The sequence below is a fragment of the Rutilus rutilus genome (assembly GCF_951802725.1).
Source record: "Rutilus rutilus genome assembly, chromosome: 1".
Classification (NCBI taxonomy): domain Eukaryota; kingdom Metazoa; phylum Chordata; class Actinopteri; order Cypriniformes; family Leuciscidae; genus Rutilus; species Rutilus rutilus.
Window position 1 is genome coordinate 28,378,380 of NC_140209.1, and position 19,966 is coordinate 28,398,345.

General features: G+C 37.6%; 2 protein-coding genes across 2 annotated transcripts in view; one reads left to right on the plus strand and one right to left on the minus strand.

Annotated features, from left to right (window-relative positions):
• The window catches only part of LOC311277752 (uncharacterized protein), a gene marked incomplete at its 5' end in the record, with an annotated part of 34,566 nt that extends 28,828 nt beyond the window's left edge, over positions 1-5,738 (minus strand). The window contains 9 exons of the mRNA XM_084388174.1: positions 373-435; positions 644-757; positions 1,342-1,416; positions 3,473-3,565; positions 3,695-3,790; positions 3,985-4,089; positions 4,325-4,672; positions 5,259-5,600; positions 5,699-5,738. Of these exons, the coding sequence (XP_084244300.1) occupies positions 373-435; positions 644-757; positions 1,342-1,416; positions 3,473-3,565; positions 3,695-3,790; positions 3,985-4,089; positions 4,325-4,672; positions 5,259-5,600; positions 5,699-5,738 (1,276 nt within the window). The remainder of the gene's footprint in view (positions 1-372; positions 436-643; positions 758-1,341; positions 1,417-3,472; positions 3,566-3,694; positions 3,791-3,984; positions 4,090-4,324; positions 4,673-5,258; positions 5,601-5,698) is intronic.
• Positions 1-19,966, plus strand: part of LOC311304498 (gap junction alpha-1 protein-like) — a gene marked incomplete at both ends in the record, with an annotated part of 434,020 nt that overhangs the window by 399,619 nt on the left and 14,435 nt on the right. The window lies entirely within an intron of this gene.

Consider the following 19,966-nt stretch of genomic DNA (forward strand, 5'->3'; position numbering starts at 1 on the left):
AAACCTTTTTGATTAAAACAATGTGGAGAGATTAATGACAATTTAACATTACACAGTTAAATGAAACTTACTGCTTGGAAATTATCACGATAGCAATGTTTGCCTACATTTATGTCAATAATTTGAAACTGAGCTCATGTATGTTGTTTGAGTAGTAGAGGGTCAAGAATCATACAGATTTTAAATTCTGGATTATTTTTTTCTTGCGTTACGGTTTCGTTTTTTATCAACACTCAGTAACACACAGTCTATATTAAACTATATTTTTAACTATGTAAAATACTGTATTTAGAGCAAAGTTTTTTCTAGAGCTAATAGTGTTTTGCAACTCTAATAACTCATTTTGGGATAAAACAATAAGAATGTGTTCACCTAGACTTTGCTTGCGTGAGGAAGCCCCTCTTGGCCGCTCTTGACTGGATAGCCTAAAGTCAACTAAAATACAAACATTAACACACAGTTAGGCCTAAAAAGTGGAAAACTTTGCTTTTATGTATTTGATTTTCATTATTGGTAACTGTAGAATAAAATATATATGAACAAAACCATTGGCAATAAACTTATTAACCTAATAAGTATGTGCTTATATACTTAGCCTGTCGCTTTAACAAAGTAAGAAATCAAATCATGCAGGAACTCTTACCTAAACTCAGGGAGAGACACAACAGCACAACACCTCCAAAGCACAGTCCAGAACCTAAACGACCTCCACTGTCTGTATCATGTGCTCTCTTTCTCCAGCCATATGTAAAAAGAACTAGAGGAACAGATCAAAATTAAAATGTCACTCAAGATAAATTATGTCCTGAGCAAGAACAGAACATATCTAAAGATGTGGTGAACTGAACAGTGTTTGTCAAATAAACTGATTTAAATGAGGCCATACTGACGTAATCTGTACCAAGTGAAAAGTGAAGGTCACCTCATGTACATCATTAAATTTTAGAAAAGGCTACAGTACATGGAGTTAAGTATAAACTATAAAAAGTTGTAATTTTATTATTTTGTAATGAACAATATTTCAAACATTCCACATTTAAATGTTTCTACTATCTGACCGATTTCACTGTAATAGATGTTCTGAGAAATCACACGTGTCTTTGTAAACAGCAAAAAAAGAAAGTAATCCTGGGATACTAGACACTGTCTGTCTTTTAATCATTTTGAGTATTCAGGTTTGGACGACTGGATTTTAGAAAAGAGAGGGAGGGGTGAGATTTAATGGCTGAATTCTGGCCAAGTCTAATGAAGTTAAAGCAAAACAGGTAATATTTCATAAAGCACTTTTAATGTCAGAATAATGAGCATGACCTCTGATGTGAAACATTAGGATTTACTCACCTGAATAAACAACGACTGTGAAAACAGTCAATTCACTTGTTATTCTGAAAAACCTGATCCATGGTTTAATGTTGCCTGTAGACAGAAAGAGTTGAACACATCAAATCAGGTCATCATATAATATTATTGCATATCCGTTCCATTGCTTGTACTCTACATTTAAGCAGTTGTAGCCAGTGAGGTATAGGGTAGGTAAAGAGTTTTTAAGCAGGCACCTGAAGGGAGGCCCAATCTTTTGTCTGGAATTTGGAAGTGTGCTTGTTTGGTAGCACTTCAGGTGTGTTGGTGCACAGACACAGTCTGGGTGAGCAGGAAGGCCAAGTGAATATTGACTGTTTGGTTTTATACTTACAAAGCCTTTTTCACTGAATTAGATGTTTTAAATGCAGACACAAACATTGTGGTGCCCGGTAACACTTCCATGTTGGTTTGTGCATGGACACGGTCTGATGAGCAGGAAGGCTAAATAGATATTGTGTTTGTTTTGTTTGATTTTCCCCAGTTAGCCATTCCTGCATGTGTGTGCTGTATGCCTCCAGCGCAATGAGTTTATGGATGTTGTGAATCGTACTGGCTAGCAGCGTGTTTTTTTTGTTTGTTTTTTTTTATCTTCTTTTTCTTTGTTTCACTTCCCAGCCTCATGCCAGCCGACGTTTGCACTCTCTATGCTATATTGATGCTTTAACTATTTATTTGCATGAAACTTAAGTTAGCAGTGGATTTTTGATTTGGAGGATATTTGAGTCTGTTATACTTTTATGTAATATGATTTTGGGGTTATTTGTGTAATTTACTTTTTGCTTTATTTTGAATTGCTCTGTGTGACAAAGTTGGGATTGTATTGGGGTTTATAGAGGGTTGACTGGTTATTAATATAATTTGAGGGGGAATGAGTTTTTGTTCTACAATGTATTTTCTTTGATTATTGTTATATTGGTTTATTTGTCAATAAATCTTTTTTTTTTTTTTGTGTGTGTGTATGAGTAGGCTACATTGTAGTTAGTTTTTTCAATCTCCCTTGCTTGAAGGAACAGTTACACAGTGTTACAGGTTGGGTAGGACAAAGTGTATTTTTTCACCAAACACTACAAATACATTTCTTGACACATTCTGTTCAAAAGGCTTTTTGGATAATTGACCAATCACATCCTGCAACGTCAACAAAGATCACGTGCCAAGGAGGAAGCAAAAGCAGGTTCGCTGAGCAGAATGCAGAGGACGCGAGCTGTTGTGTGAGAAATCCACTTCATCGCTCGTTATCGCTCGTCATCGCTCGCAGGAATACAAAGTGTATTTTGTCAGTTCTTGCTCTTTAATTTGCAGATTGTTTCATGCCGCGATCCAGATGCATCCAGCGCCATATGAATGTGTATTCCCTGCATTATCTAATTCTGCAGTCTTGTTTTTCTTTCTTCAATGTTCATTATAGTTACTGCAAGTCATACCCCCAATTTATAAGTGTAATATACCCAGGTTGAGTGTTATTTCTCAATTAAAGAGCAACAGTTTATTATAGATTAAATGTGTTAGTTTTCATCAATGCGCTAACGGTGCCGTCTTGTGGGCATACATAGAAAGGCTGTTCTATTTATTTGCCTAGTACCTGTATTAAAGGATACTTAAAATTGGAAAATAAGGAAAATTGTTCCTTAAAATTCATATCTGTTAAGGTAATTTTTTAATCATACTTGTAAAATGATAAAGTAAATTTATAATTAATGTACTTTTATATCTGTATTTTGTTCCTGAACCACACCTGTACAATCTGATTTATCATCAGTAGCCTAACCTCATTTAAAGGGATTATGGAGTCATTTGATGTCATTACACAGTTCTGACCGACTGCAGGGGTTCGAATCAATCCGAATTAGCACACAGTTAAAACTCAATTACACATTCAATATATGGCAAGAATACAGTTAGAAAATAATCTAAAGGGGAAAAAAATTAGGCTGAGTTTGTGGTTTTAAATAATTTCATACTTCTGAATTTGAAAATGTTATGTATTAACCACAATAAAATTAATCAATGACAATATTGTCATGCTACGTTTTTATGTTGCCATCAATTTGCATTTACTGATCCCCTTAACAAAAATAACAATAATAAAAAACGTTAAATTCTAACATACCTTGGAGATACTTTAAATAAGACAAAGCCCAAATCAGCATAACAGGCCTCAGAATATGCAGAGCAGAGCAAGTGACGGTCTCATGGAGAAATCCTGGAACAGAATATTCATTGACGGGTATTAAACAATATCGATCAAATAAAACAATTTAAGGCCCATCACAATTTTTTTTTTTGTAATGCCACATGCTTTATAGTGCTATATTTAAACTCCTAAACTCACCTTCAGTGAGACCCCAGAGGATGAAGGCGAAGAACATGCAGACATTTGGAAAAAAGACCAGAGAAAGCTGAAGATTCCAGATTGTTCTGATGTTGACTGGAGAGAAGATGCAGAATAATCACAGTTAAACGAGCGAAACACTGTGACAGTTAATCCCAAGATTAATACAGTTTTATTAATACAAGATTAATACAATTAATAATAATTAAGATTAATAATTAAGATTAATATTAATACAAGATTAATATAGTTAATCACAATAAATAAAAAGGTTTTCCTTCCAAACACACCTGTGTTTTTTGACCTGCAGTAGATCAGACAGCAGAGCAGAAGTACAGCTCCAAATCCAGCAACAGAACAGACAAACAACACAGTTATGTGCCAAGAAGAGAAACCTGTGAAACACAGACATCTGTTATAACATTTACATCTGCACTTACGCTTTATGGCATTGCGATCTCATGCTAATTTACCCAGCTGTTAAATTAAATCTACCCCAAGTGTACAAACAGCTAAATACTTTCCGCTCCAAGTGTAAATATAGCTAATATTGTTTACAATACCCTTTGAAGAAGTTTGGCTAGTGTTAACAGACTGCATTATTTATTTTGCCATGTTTTGTCGACTCACCCAGTTGCTCCAGTACTACAGTTGCATTGGCTAAAAGTACTCCAGCAAACACTTCACACATGTAAACTCCTTTGTCCTCAGTTCTGACACTCTTCAGTCTGAGAGAGAAGTTTCCTTTGGGGATTTCATCAGTGAAGAACTCAACTCTGTCTGTGTATTGTTCATATGAATCTGGTAAAGCCTTATTGTTTTGATAGAGCAGAACCAGAATATCTTCATCTGTTCTTTTCCATGAAACTTCTTCAATGTGTTCAGGTTTGATGTGAGATTCTACAGAGCAGTTCAGAGTGACGTCCTCACCCACATATGCAGATGTGATGCGACTCGATCCGGATACCAGCAGACGCTCTGAAAGAATAATGGAAACATTGTATATGGGTGGGACAAGAGGGTCAAGACCCACCCACTTTTTAAGACCAATGATTATTGGACCCATTTACTTTTACCGTCTCTGATTCAGCGCATTTGTCTGTTCGCTCTTCAGAGCGCCGTCAGTCAAATCCATTCCACTTGAGGAATTCCCTAATAAATTAAACTCCATTTCCTCTGAATCGCTACATTACATTTCTCAACGAGCCGCAACTGACGAAAGTAACCGCCCGTTGTACCCTTCCAGTCAAATATTGCGTTGCAAACATCAATAACAGCTTTAAGTTGTCATTGCTGCTGGCAAATGTCCATATGGTATTAGCGGGATAGCTGTGCATTTAATGCACGACGTGGATGCAAAGAACCGCCCGACGTGAAGTGGAGTTTAGTTTACTTGTTTTTATTAAAAAACATGAAATGTATTTACTCCAGTAACATTTTTCTGGGGGAGGACCTGCACACACTTTTTTTTTTCTTCAAACGCCCTTGGTTTAAACATAAAATAGCCTACATAAAATGCCATTTGATTGAAATTTTCACCACAATTCAAGTGGCTCTCACTCACCAACATCTTTTAATTGAACCACAGTCTCATTAGAGTCCTGACTGTAAACTTTACATGTGTAATTTCCCTCATCTTCAGCTCTCAGATTGTCCAGACGGAGGGAGAAGTTTCCATGTTGAATCTGATCAGTAAAGAAATGAGCTCTATCATGATAATCCTGCTGCTGGACCTCTGCTCGACTCTCACCATCTTGATACAGATGAACCAGAGTCTCTGAGTCTTTTCTTCTCCATTCCACCTCCAGATCCTTCACTGGTAAAGGTTCATCAACATAACAGGGCAAAACCACTGAAGATCCCAGAGGAGCAACCAGAGGATCAGCTGGACCGTGCACAGTGAAGCCTATAGAGAAATAATAGAGAAACTGACAGCTTTAATAAACGAGAAAGAAAAACTCGAAGGCTATTTTCGCGTATCAACGTAAAGTGATCATACGCTACCATCAGCGAACACCAGGAGTATTGCTATAACAATAAACATAACGTTAGTTTTGTCCGCAGTCTTTCACACGAGGCCACATCTAAATAAACTTTCGCTTTTAGGACAGTCACTTTTTGTTGGCTCCTTAGCGGTTCCGTTAATATATTTCAACAACTAGCTTACACCACAGAAACCACATTCGGAAAAAAATATATTTGAAGTGTAATTAAATTGTTTAGTTAGTCTCAAGTCCCGTTGACTAACACGGGAGGCGGGGTTTATGATCTATATTAGGACAAGTCACCGGGGGGCAATTCGAGACGTTTTGGCTTCACTTTTCAGGGCTTGTGCGGCACGCTTGGCACATACACACACAAGGAAGAATGAATGCGTGATTCTTCAAAATCGCTTTGAGTTGAAACAAAGTAAAATAGAAGTAGCCTTACAGTTTATGTGGGTCCCAGCCCATGTGGGAATTAAAGGCAATGAAGAAGAAGATAAATTAGCTAAACCAGCAGTATATGGAGAGATGGTAGAATTGAGATAGGCCTACCACATAGGCCTAGTATAAAATAAATAAAATCAGTAATAAAAGAGAAAGTGATTAAAAAGTGGCAACAATATTGGGATAATGAGAGTAAAGGAGACATGTATATGCAATACAAAAGAAAGTGGGAAACATATAAAAACTTCGTAGGGGTGGAGAATGTGGAATATGGGACACTGCTCGATCAGGGCTCTCAAGTGTCACGCATTGAGCGTGACATTCATTCATTTCGGTCTTTTGTCACGCACTCCCGCCACACATTGTAGGCTATTTCTCACGCAGAAAAAAAATATTTCTAATATATTTAATATTCCGCAGCGCACAAAATTTATCTGGCCGCGCCGCTCTCACTGTGGAACAGGCAGGAATCAAGCGCGTCTCCCCTGGAATTCTTAGTCGAGCCTGCCACTTATCAGCCAATCAAAAAAAGAAAGGGGCTACACAATAGCCAATCAGAAAATAGCATTATTGTATCTGGGTAAGATTTAACTCAACAACCAATGAAAAAAAAAATATATATCCTGGAATTGTTCACGTGAAAAGTTTCGTTCACCCACAGAGAAAACCACTGGACCTCCGATCATCAAATTTGTGCACAGAGTAGGCTAAGTCATGATCTCCTATTTTAATGTTTCAACAAATTCACAACTTGTTTGACACAAACAGTGACAACTTGACAGCTGTTAGAGAATGTTTCCCAGATCATTAGCATCAGTTTTTCATGAGTGTTTGTATCTCAGCCAACAGTTGTACAGCCTATTCACTGACAACACCTGCTCAGAACATGTAGTCTACGCCTAGTCATATTTTCGTTATAACATGATGACTGACATACTGTATTGTCACATTATAAACGGGTCAAAATCATCATAAAGTGCCTTTGAGACTTCACAATTGCCCCCCAAAAAATCAGAGATGTTCTATTTAACTTCATATATGTTATATTAAGGAGACATTAGGCTGTTAGAAATGCATATTGGTCAAGCTCCAGCACTTTTTATAAATTAACTGCAAGCTGACAATATAAGAGCAAACCATAAAATATGTCCACCCTGTCATGGACAAATTCATAGAATAAATACATTTTCATTGCATAGTGATTATAAAATGTAGATCTGAGGAAAGATAATGTGTCCCTTTCCCAACAAAACATTTTAGTTAATGGTAAAAGTATTTTGATAATAATGAAGTTACTGCTTAAATATGTATTGCCCAATAAAATATGCGATAGTTGCACATTCTATTCTAAATAAAATCTAACAACAAAGAAATTTGGTCAAACTTTAAAACAATCCTTACTGGCCCTCATTTGTTTATTAAGAAATCACACACAAGGTTTTGTTAACTTGTTAAAATAATTTGTTTATTTTCATTCTAAAAGTTGAACATGACAGGGTGGACAAAAAAATGACAGGGTGGACAAATGCTTTAATGGGTGAACTAGAACAGGGAAACATTAGAAAAACAACAGGTACTTCAAGAAACACTTAACCAATATAGACGAAGGAGGGGCCTGGCTCAGGCTGATTTTCAGGAGCTGCAAATGTCCAAATGTTTGGCTAAAGTTAGTATTTAATGAGCACATGGTGTACAGCAGTTAGCAAAGTGATTCACTGTTGAAGCTGACTGTGCACTGTTTAAAAGATAAGGGGGGGGTCACTCTTGCCTGTCTTCAAAACTTGAGAGCCCTGCTAACTAATATGGGACACCTAAACTTCAGTGCAGAATCTCTTAACATTAAAATTTAAATCCGTTCAATAAAACAATGTTCTAAATTGATGATGTATTTGTACATAACATGTTGCAATAATATTGTTAAAATGTGTTAAGAATATTTCTATTTAAAGCAATCTTTGTCGTCCCACTTTAGAAAAGGTTGTTTCAAAAGTGGGACACCATGTTTTTACTAATGTGGGACAGTCTAGGAAAATGTGCATTAAGAAAGTTAAATGCCATACATTTTTGTTAAAATGGTAAAATATATTTTGTTTTAATATCAGGGTTAAAAACTTTGGACTAGAGGACAATGGCATAGGCTACTGGACTAGCAAGGGCTGCTTATTTTTTGTCATGAAGTTTTTTTTTTGAACATTACAATTTGCTAAATGCATGTTTATGAAAATACATGTCCTGCCATGTGAAGAGTATAGAAGCTAACAAGTTACAGTTTTTAAGACATTCCATTTTCCAAAGTTTTAATTTATTTTAATATTTGAATTCCATTGTATTATTGTTGCTAACAAACACATTTGTAATACATCCTTTTAAATAGTATATGATTTCTGTGTTATATATTTGTATTTGACATTCCACATGTGAACATATAGGTTACTACTAGTTTTTTTTAGCCAAACTGATAAAGATAGCAAACACACTGTAGGCATAAATGAACAAACCAAACATGGGTATCCACATTTAACCAGGAGTGTTTTTGCAAGTTTGCTTTGTAAAAATTAAACAATTTCTAACCCAAAACACAATGTCACAGATTTCAGCACAAGCTGTCCCTCATTAGAAAATCATCCATAATTAACTGCTTAGAGCTGAATTTGTGCATTTTATGAATATAGCATTTTATAAAAAAAATATATATTTTTTTTAAATAAAATAATTGTAATAGTTTGGTATTTGTTTTGATAAAATAATAGCAGACACTTTTCTTAAAAGTTACTTTACAAGCAATGTCTGTTATAACACGAGCTGTTTATCATAATAAATTTTATCTTGTTTGAACTTTTGTGTAGTGTTTTTTTATTTTTTATTAAATAAACCTGTGACGCTGGGGGGCAGCATAAACACATTTACCCTTTAGTTTCTTTAGTGTAAATATCTATACACTTAGAAAAAAACAGCATATAGCTAATATGAATACAAATGCTAGACAAATTCTAAAACCAGGGGGTGGTGTGGCGCAATGGATAAGACACATGCCTTTGGTGTGAGAGACCCGGGTTCGAATCCACTGTGAGACACCAATGTGTCCCTGAGCAAGACACTTAACCCCTAGTTGCTCCAGAGGCGTGCGACCTCTGACATATATAGCAATTGTAAGTCGCTTTGGATAAAAGCGTCAGCTAAATGAATAAATGTAAATGTAAAACGCTTATTTTGTGTTTTATTTGACTCAGTGACATTATTTTACTCTATTATTTTAGTTAATATTTTAGGTCGCATTCCTCATTTAAGGTCCTCTCACGACCGCGTCAGAGTGAGTTTTACTACTGATCTGAGACCTGTGCTTGTATTTGTCCTCTAAAGGTGAATTTCTGATTTTGTGCAGTGATGTTTGTGATGACAGTCCATCTGATTGTATAGGTTGTGTGGTTCTGTCATATGAGCCACTCTTGTGACACCTTGAAACCCTCTGAAGCTGATTTAAAATTATTTAATAAATTTAAATTTTCCACAGCGCGGCCCGGTTTAAGGCTGCTGCTGGGGCCGAGCAGGAGGGGCGGGAGCCACAGGAGGGTGCCCTCTGCGGCGAGCAGGCTGAGGGTTCTGTGCCGACGGCTGGGTGGAGGCAGCAGCGGGCCGTCGGGGCAGAATATGTTTAATTGCCTCAGTCTGCTTCTGTTGGGCGAAGTCCTCGACCGAGCCGCCGAAGAGGCCAGCCTGGGATATGGGAGTGTCAAGGAAACGGGTTCGCTCGGCATCTCTCATATCGGCCAGGTTTAGCCAGAGGTGTCTCTCCTGGACCACATTCGTGGACATCAACTGGCCCAGGGAGCGTGGGGTCACTTTCGAAGCCCGGAGAGCGAGGTCAGTGGCAGCACACAGCTCATCAAAGAGCCCTGGGTCAGTCCTGCCCTCGTGCATGTCCCTGAGCATCTGGGCCTGATAGACCTGCAAGATGGCCATGGCATGCAAAGAGGCGGCTGCTTGCCCCGCGGCTCTATAGGATTTTGCAATGATTGTTGACGAAAACCTACAGGCTTTGGAGGCGTGCTTAGGGTCGCCACAGGAGGAAGCGCACTGTGGACACAGCTGCATTGCAACAGAGCATTCCACAAGGTGAACCCCAGTGTACCCTTTGGCTGTGGCCCCGTCGAGGAGAGGAAAGGCGGAGAAGGTCGCCGAACGATCGCAGGAAGACAGCCTTCCAGGACCTCGTGACCTCCTCATGCACCTCCGGGGAAGAATGGTATTGGGGGCGGACACTGATGGGGATCAAAAATTGTCCGGCTGCCCGGGAACAAATCAACATTCCTAGAATGTAGAATTTTAAATCAAAAATAAGTTGAAAGAACATTTGAGGAATATTATACCTTTTAAAACACGTTCCAAACGACATTTTTTATGTTCCCAGAACCAACACTGAATATTTGGAGAACGTTCTTATACCAAAATTCTGTTAGCTGGGAAAACCGAAGGCAACTGTTCACCTTGAGGTAGTCGAAGATGTTGCAGATGAAGGACACGAGGCAAACCCACTCCTGAGTGGATCTCTTCTGCTTCTCTTCCCTGTCTTTAAACTCCTGCTGCAGGCGGTTCAACAGGTTACGCCGAACACGGGATGAACACTGATTAACTGAACACAGGTGATGTAGATGATGATGATTATTAATTAAATCCAGGTGATACAGATGAACTGATAATGATGAAGACACGTGACAAGACAGGCAGACAAGTCCAATGAAAACAAACTAAACAGAACACAACTGTGACATTACTCCCCCCTCCCAGTGCGTGTCCTCGCGCCGTAGATATACCAACTGTGGGTGGAGGGAGGGGAGTTGGAGGAGGACAAAGAGCAAGTGAGGGTAGACTGAAGGCAGGAAGGACCAGGGCGGAGCAGGCTGAGCAAGCGGCCAGGGCGGAGACGACAGAGGGAGGAGCCATGGCTGAGGCAGGGCTGATGACTCCAGGGGGCCGACTGGTGGGGGCGAAGCAGGTGGGAGAGGAGACCAGGGTGGAGCCGCAGAGCCAACGTCGAGGATCTGGCAGGACATTGCGGGGCCGCCCCTCTGGCGACTGAGGTGCAGGCGGGGACACAGATGGGCACGGTGCAGACAGAGGGAGTGAGGACCAAGGAGGAACTGAAGGGAGTGAGGAGTCCAATGGAGCCGGGGGGATGAAGGGAAGAGGTGTAGCCAGAGTAGTGCAGTCCAGAGGAGAGGGAAGGGTGACGAGCGACCAAGGTGGATCCAGGGGGACGAGGGAGCCTGGTAGAACTGGTGACCAGATGGGTCACAGTGGAGCTGAGGAAGATAGGAGCCAAGGGGACGTTAATGGACCGTCGGGCTGAGGTGGAGTCCTGGTTGCAGAGGTTGGAGGTGGAGACCAGGGATCTCCTGGTCTGTTGGGCAGTCCATTACTCTGTCAGAGGCAAAAGGCTCCAATACAAACTTTTACTTAATATAAATTCCAACGGTTACAAACAGGCAGGATACTCTCAAACACACTAAGTACAATGGGTAACAGACAAAGACTGACTGAACTGAAAAAACTTAAATACAAACACAGATGAACTCTGATTAACTGAACACAGGTGATGTAGATGATGATGATGATTAATTAAATCCAGGTGATACAGATGAACTGATAATGATGAAGACACGTGACAAGAAGACAGGCAGACAAGTCAAGTCAAGTATATTTGTATAGCGCTTTCACAATACATATTGTATCAAAGCAGCTTCACAGTATTAAATTTAAATAATAAAACAAGGTTTGTTTCTAGTGGAATTTATTGATTGATAAAATTAAATTAAATATAATAAAAATATCCCCAACTGAGCAAGCCAAAGGCAACAGTGGCAAGGAACCGAAAAACTCCATCAAGTGACCTAATGGTGACCTGAAACTCCATCAGGTGACCTAATGAAGAAAAAAAATAAACCTTGGGAGAACCCAGGCTCAGTCGGGGGCCAGTTCTCCTCTGGCGTATATGAACTAGAGACCGGATTTAACTATAAGATTAAAAATTATATGAGTGCCTGGCTGAAGAGATGCGTCTTTAATCTAGTTTTAAACTGGGAGAGCGAGTCTCAGCAACGAACAGCATCAGGAAGGCTATTCCAGAGTGTTGGAGCTAAATGTGAAAATGCTCTTCCTCCTTTGGTGGATCTGGATATCCTAGGTATGACCAAAAGCCTCGAATTTAGTGATCTTAAAGAGCGCGATGGATTATAGGGAGATAGAAGATCCGTTAAATAGACTGGAGCTAAGCCGTTTAGGACTTTATAAGTCAGTAGCAATACCTTGTAATTAATACGGGACTTTATTCACCTTATTCCGGAAGTAGCACTGGGTGGCGCCATGCGCGTAATCTCACTTCCTGGTTTAGCTACTTAGCGCTTTGTTTGCCCTGGTCCAATCTGTTATTATCTGTCTTGATATATGTAGATAGACTATAATATTATAGCCAAATGCGTTGGCCTATGGTTATTAACAACTGCTGCAACGTACTAAAGTATATTTCACTTGAAGCTTTTGAAACAATGCCACAATCAAATTATTTAATAGCTGTGTCTTTCTAATAGCTATTACTTAGTTATGGAGATGTGCACAAACACTACTACATGTAAAGTTTGAAACATTATTACACCACAGTTTGTTTGCTTAATCACCAGATACATTTGCAGTGTATAGCCAACAGATGAGAAAACAAGTAATAAAAACTCTGTGAGTGTTTTAGCGCAATTTTCTCACGTCATGGGATCACAACACTAAGAGATAGTAAATGAAAGAGAAAATATAAAAATACCCCAAATCGCACGAAAATAACACCCAAAACACACATAATTAAATCGTGCATTTATTAGAACTAGTTTCGGTGAAGAAATGTCACTTTTCCATTTTCTGTGGAAAATGAATAGGAATTGTATTCTGTATTGGCGAAATATTTTAGTAACATATGATAATTACTCATGATAATTATATATTTCTCCAAATATACAACAATAGTTTTATAGGTGAAAAGGCAATATTTTTCTTATTTCTCTTCATATAAAGTTTTAATTAATTTTTGTAGCATAAAGGAAAGATTTTTGATCAATTCTTTTTTTCTAATATTATTTTAAATTTTAGAAGCTATCGATTGCAATTTGTTTCAACTCGATAGCTATTATGGTTGCGGAGAAATTTGCAAAAAACTGATTTTTTTCTGGAATTTCCAGGACATAACATAATGCCGAAAACCCGAAGTCTCTAGGTGGTCTGGTTGAGGAGTAGATAGAAGTGCAAGATTGGTGCGCACAGACAGAACAGAAATCATGAGTTAACAATCACAATTTTGTCCGGTGGAAAATTGCGCTAAAATAGCCACGAACTGGTGTTAGAAAGAAAGTAGAGCCTCAACTAGATGAACAAGAGGGTAACATTAGCTTAGCTAACTGCTAGCTGCAATTTCTTATGGTTTGATCTCTAACACAAGTAATGGCTGTAAAATAAATCCAGCGACTGAATTCTAGAGGACCATAGCTTTCAAACAAGGTATAGCATGTGTATGTGTCCTGTAGTGAGACCATTACAACATTAGATGTTTGTGGCTAATGTAGGCTAAACACTACACATCGGCCGGGCTGCGATCAGACAGGCAGACGGGTCATATAAACACCTAAAAGTCGTTTAAAAATTACCCTGAGAAACAGTGCATTGCTGTGCTGTTGATACACACGTACATAGCACATTTGGCACAAATTAGCTTATCTTATGTGACATTTTATCAGTGAGACTTCTCTGCAGTTCTCATCGAAATTGAATGAGGGTCCGCTAAACCGGAAGTTGGTTTACAACGGAAGTACTGGACAGAAGTAAAAGTGGGCGGGGCGGAATAAGGTGAATAGGTAACCAATGTGGTGATGTTAAAATCGGTGTTATATGATCATATTTTCTTCATCTAGTAAGAACTCTAGCGGCTGCATTTTGGACTAACTGTAGCTTGTTTATTGAGGATGCAGGACAACCAGCTAATAAAGCATTACAGTAATCTAGTCTCAAGGTCATGAATGCATGAACTAACTTTTCTGCATCAGAAAGAGATAGCATGTTACGTAGCTTAGCAATGTTTCTAAGGTGGAAAAAGGCGGTTTTTGTAACATATGAAATATGATTTTCAAAAGACAGGTTGCAATCTAGTATAACACCCAGGTCTTTTACTGTAGAGGATAAAGTAACAGGGCATCCTACTATGTTAAAATTATATTGTGAGAGGTTTTGTGGGTAATACCTCTGTCTTGTCTGGATTTAATAAAAGAAAATTACGCGTGATCCAATCTTTTATATCTTTAACACACTCTGTCAATTTGGATAATTTAGCGTTTTCATCCGGCCGTGATGAAATATATATTTGAGTGTCATCAGCATAACAATGGAAACTAATTCAATGTTTCCTTATAATATTTCCAAGTGGCAGCATATATATTGAGAATAATAGAGGGCCTAACACAGATCCCTGCGGCACTCCGTAGTTTACTGAAGTTATGATAGATTTTTCTCCATTTAAATAGACAAAATGGTATCGGTCAGATAAGTATGATCTGAACCAGCTTAATGCTTGTCCTTGAACACCAGTATAATTTTGTAGTCGATCTAAGAGTATTGTGTGATCTATAGTATCGAACGCAGCACTAAGATCAAGTAAAACTAATATTGAGATACAGCCTTGGTCAGAAGCTAAAAGTAAATCATTTGTGATTTTAACGAGCGCAGTTTCGGTGCTATGATGCGGCCTGAATCCTGACTGAAACTTTTCATAGATATCATTTTCTTGCAAGAAGGAGCCCAGTTGAGCGGACACAACTTTTTCTAATATTTTAGACATAAATGGAAGATTTGAAATGAGTCTATAATTTGCTAGGTTATTATGATCTAATTGTGGTTTCTTAATGAGTGGTTTTATAAATGCCAATTGAAATGTTCTTGGAACATGACCTAAAGATAGAGATGAGTTAATAATATTGAGGAGAGGCTCTTCCACTAGATAACACTTCTTTCAGTAGTTTAGTTGGTATAGGATCTAATAAACATGTTGTTGTTTTAGATGAAGTGATAAGTTTATTTAACTCTTTTTGTTCTATAGTTGTAAAGCACTATAATTGTTCTTGCGGGGTGATAATTGAGGCTGAATTATAAGGCGCGATTGAAGATTGAACGTTTACAATTGTGGTTCTGATGCTTTCTATTTTCTCGGTGAAGAAGTTCATGAAATCATTACTACTAAACTGTAACGGGATATTTTGTTCAGGTGACGCTTGTTTATTTGTTAGTCTAGCCACGGTGTTAAATAAAAACCTGGGATTGTTTTGATTGTTTTCTATTAGTTTGCGGAGATGCTCAGCCCTGGCCGCTTTTAGGGCCTTTTTATAACGTGACATACTGGGCCCTATCTTGCACCCAGTGCAATTGACTTTGTACAGCGACGCATGTATCATTCCTATTTTGCATCCGCGCAAAGCGGACTTTTCCCTCCACAGACACACGTCGGTTAACTAAGAAATACACTTGCGCTCCCCGGGGCGGTTCAGCGCAAAGAGGAGGCGTGTTCCGGCGCAAACGTTCCCTCATGCTATTTTACAGGTTTAGAAAACAATTCCGCCACTAACGGAAAAAAAACAGTTTAAAGTCAGTGGTGCGTTGCGCATGTTATTATATGCTATTTTAAGGGTGCATGCTTGGCCATAATCAATGTAGCGAGTGCACAACGCGCATACACTTCGATTCTCTTACACTCCAAAAAAATGTTTTGTCTAAAAATAAGATTTATGTATTTGAATTGCATAACAAATTTCCATGCATTTGGATTACATAGTTTTAACATAAACCAATCAATAATCTGAATGTGATTCATATTTTTAAGTCATATCTAAATGAAACAGATAAGATTTATGTAATTGTATTAATAAACTGAATGTGATTTATATTTGTCAGTCATATGTAAATGAAACGGGTAAGATTTATGTAATGGGCTTTATGCACAGCTGCACTACTTCCTGAACTTCAGGCAGGTCCTTTGTTTCCTGTCTGCCATTATTGGACAAACTGATTAATCCAGGTGTGCCTGACCACCTGAATTAATCAGTTTGTCCAATAATGGCAGACAGGAAACAAAGGACCTGCCTGAAGTTCAGGAAGTAGTGCAGCTGTGCATAAAGCCCTATAACGCCCATGTTAAATTAACACTGCTCAGTGTTCATATGTGTGCACACTACAGAGATAAAGCAGTGTTGAAGTTAATGAGATAATTAAGTGATGATTGAGCATTAATTATGAACACCTGCTGTTAACAAGCAGAATCACTGAAGGAAAGAGAAACACAAGAACTGACTTCAGCCACAGCCTTAGATTGACATCAACTGAAGAGAAAAGAAGACATTAAATCTGTGAAGATCTCAGCAGAGGAGGATTAAACAACTCCACAAACAGCATTACCAGCTTCACTTATTACTAACCAGACTGACTTTATTTAATTTCCGTTTGAATGAAAACTATAGGTGTATTTTAAAGTCACCATGATGGTGGTTAGCGTTTGCTTTAGTTGGACTCTTGACCCTTGACTCTTTAATATAAAGATTTCTCTGGCTGCTATAATTATGTGTTTATGAAACACGTTTGTTGCAGCAAAAAAGCCAAGAGAAAAAGAGATCAGGTGATGTTGGCTGTTTATTGATGATGATGACAAAGTCATCATCATGTAATTGCTTGATTCGCTGATCTTGTTCAGTGTCTAATGCTTTGATTATATAGGACTTGTGTTTTTTTTATATATTGTTTTATCTATAACAGAAGCCATTTGATTTTACAGCATGAAATCTATCAAACAATATACTTTTTTTTTATAGTTAGTGCACAAAAACCTTTAATCTATGGCATTACTTAGACTCACATAGACATCAAGACACAGCATATGAATCTCAACAATGGTGACAAAAGCTACAAAAATCCTGATGCATAATTTATTAATGCCGCAATGCATGCTGGGAGATATGGGTGAGTTTTGATTGGTTGTACCCAGCATGCACTGCAGCATGAAGCGTTTCATTGATTGTCACCATTGTTGAGAGTCATACACTCATTCTTGATGTCCAAGTAATAATGTAGAAAGTTTAATGCACTAAATGTTTTTAAAATTCTTTATATTATTTGATTAACTGCTGGATCTAATGCTGTCAGGTCACACAGCTACTATAACAATTAAAACAAAATCACATAACCCCGATAATCAAAGCATTAGACACTGAAAAAGATAAGTGATTCAGGCCACAATATGATGATTACACCTTCATCAATAAACAGCCAACATCACCTGATCTCATTTTCTCTTGGCTTTCTCGCTACAACAAATGTGTCTTATAAACACATAATTATAGCAACCAGGAAAAAATTACATTACAGAGTCAAGGGTCAAGAGTCAAACTAAAGCAAACGCTAACCACCATCATGGTGACTTTAAAATACACCTATTGATTTCATTCAAACGGAAATGAAATAAAGTCAGTCTGGTTAGTAATAAGTGAAGCTGGTAATGCTGTTTGTGGAGTTGTTTACTCCTCCTCTGCTGAGATCTTCACAGATTTAATGTCTTCCTTTAGCTGTGGCTGAAGTCAGTTGAAGTTCTTGTGTTTCTCTTTCCTTCAGTGATTCTGCTTGTTAACAGCAGGTGTTCATAATTAATGCTCAATCATCAGATAATTATCTCATTAACTTCAACACCGCTTTAACTCTGTAGTGTGCACACATATGAACACTGAGCAGTAGGGCTGGGCGATTTAAATCGCGATATTGTTATGCACATCTCATCAGTAATGCCGGTTCCTTGATTAGTAGTAAATCGCCATCACCTGCTTTCAGATGAAGCGGCATTTACTACAAAGAGCCGTAGTTAACTGACAAGCTGAGCCAAATCACATCAATATCGCGGACGTATCGCCAGCGATATTTAATGCGATATGGCTCCGCTTGTCAGTTAACTACGGCTCTTTGTACACAGCAAAACCTCCAGTGTTAAATTAACACCCCTGGGAGTGTATGAGTCCACACTCAAGAGTGTTTACGTTAATGAGATAACTAAGTGATTAATTTAGTGATGATTGAGCATTATTGAAGACACCTGATGTTAACAAGTAGAATCGCTGAAGGAGAAAATCGCAAATTGTAAGTTACCATTATTGTGATGGGTAGTTGCTTTAGTTGGTCTCTGACCCTTTCATGTGTACTTTAGATTTTGTTTGGCGGTTGTATCTGAGTTAAAACTGCCAGTTGAACAAAGAAAAAAAAGTGATCTTTGTTGGTTATATCATGACAATCATCATTTGAACTTGATCACTGAGCTCAATAAGAACCTTCTTTCTGACTTCGATTTATGTTGTTGGTTACAGCATAACTGTGAATCTGAATAAATGGCCAGAATTTTTGATATAATATAAAGGATTTTTTAAAACTTGTTTAAAAAAAAAATCATTCTTTTAGGCACACACAGATTTCAAGATTCAGTCTATGCATCTCAACAATGGTGAGGAGCAGAAAATTCAATGAGGAAAAGTAAATTACATAGACAATTCAGATCATAATTTATTCATACCGCAATGCATGATGGGAGCCATTAATGAGTTGTGATTGGTGGCAGCCACTGCAACATGCTTTATTATTGTCACCACCATTGTTGAGATTCACAGGCTGATTATTGATGTCTGAACGTCTTTTTGATCAGAGCAATGATTATAAAATATTTTGAATAATAAGTAAAGTCCTGATAATTATAGGCTGAAGAATCACAAAACTGCTGCTAACAAGTTAAACCAAACTATCTTAATTTGTTTCACTTTTCAGATCACAGTATGATTATGTCAAAACATAACCAACACTATAAGATAACATTTTACTTTGTTCATTTAACTGTTATAAATCAATAACAGCAGACAAACAACAGTAAATATTAAAGTAAACATACAATGGTCTAGAGCCCAACTTAAGCAAACTCCCATCACCTTAATGGTAACTTACAATTTGTGATTTTCTTCTTCAGTGATTCTGCTTGTTAACATCAGGTGTCTTCAATAATGCTCAATCATCACTAAATGAATCACTTAATTATCTTCTCAGCCCTAAATGCCGCTCCATCTGAAAGCAGGTGATGGTGATTTACTACTAAATCAAGGAACCGGCTTTACTGACGAGATGCGCATAACAATATCGCGATTTAAATCGCCCAGCCCTACTGAGCAGTGTTGATTTAACATGGGCGTTTTTCTGTGTACTATTACATAAATCTTATCTGTTTCATTTACATACGACTGACAAATATAAATCACATTCAGTTTATTAATACAATTACATAAATCTTATCTGTTTCATTTAGATATGACTTAAAAATATGAATCACATTCAAATTATTGATTGGTTTATGTTAAAACTATGTAATCCAAATGCATGGAAATTTGTTATGCAATTCAAATACATAAATCTTATTTTTAGACAAATTTTTTTTTTTTTGAGTGAAGATACTTTACAAGCAATGTCTGTTATAACACAAGCTGTAAATACTAGACATAATTAAACAATGTTATGAGATTGTTTGAAACTTGTGTAGAGTTTTTTTTTTTTTTTTTTTTTTTTTATTAAATCTGCGACGCTGGGGGGGCAGCATAAACACATTTACCCTTCAGTCTCTTTAGTGTAAATAGGTATTGTTTACACTGAGAAAAAAAACAGAAAAAAAAACCAGAATATAGCTACTTTGAATACAAATGCTAGACAATTTTTAAAACGTATATTTTGTGTTTTATTTGACTCAGTGACATTA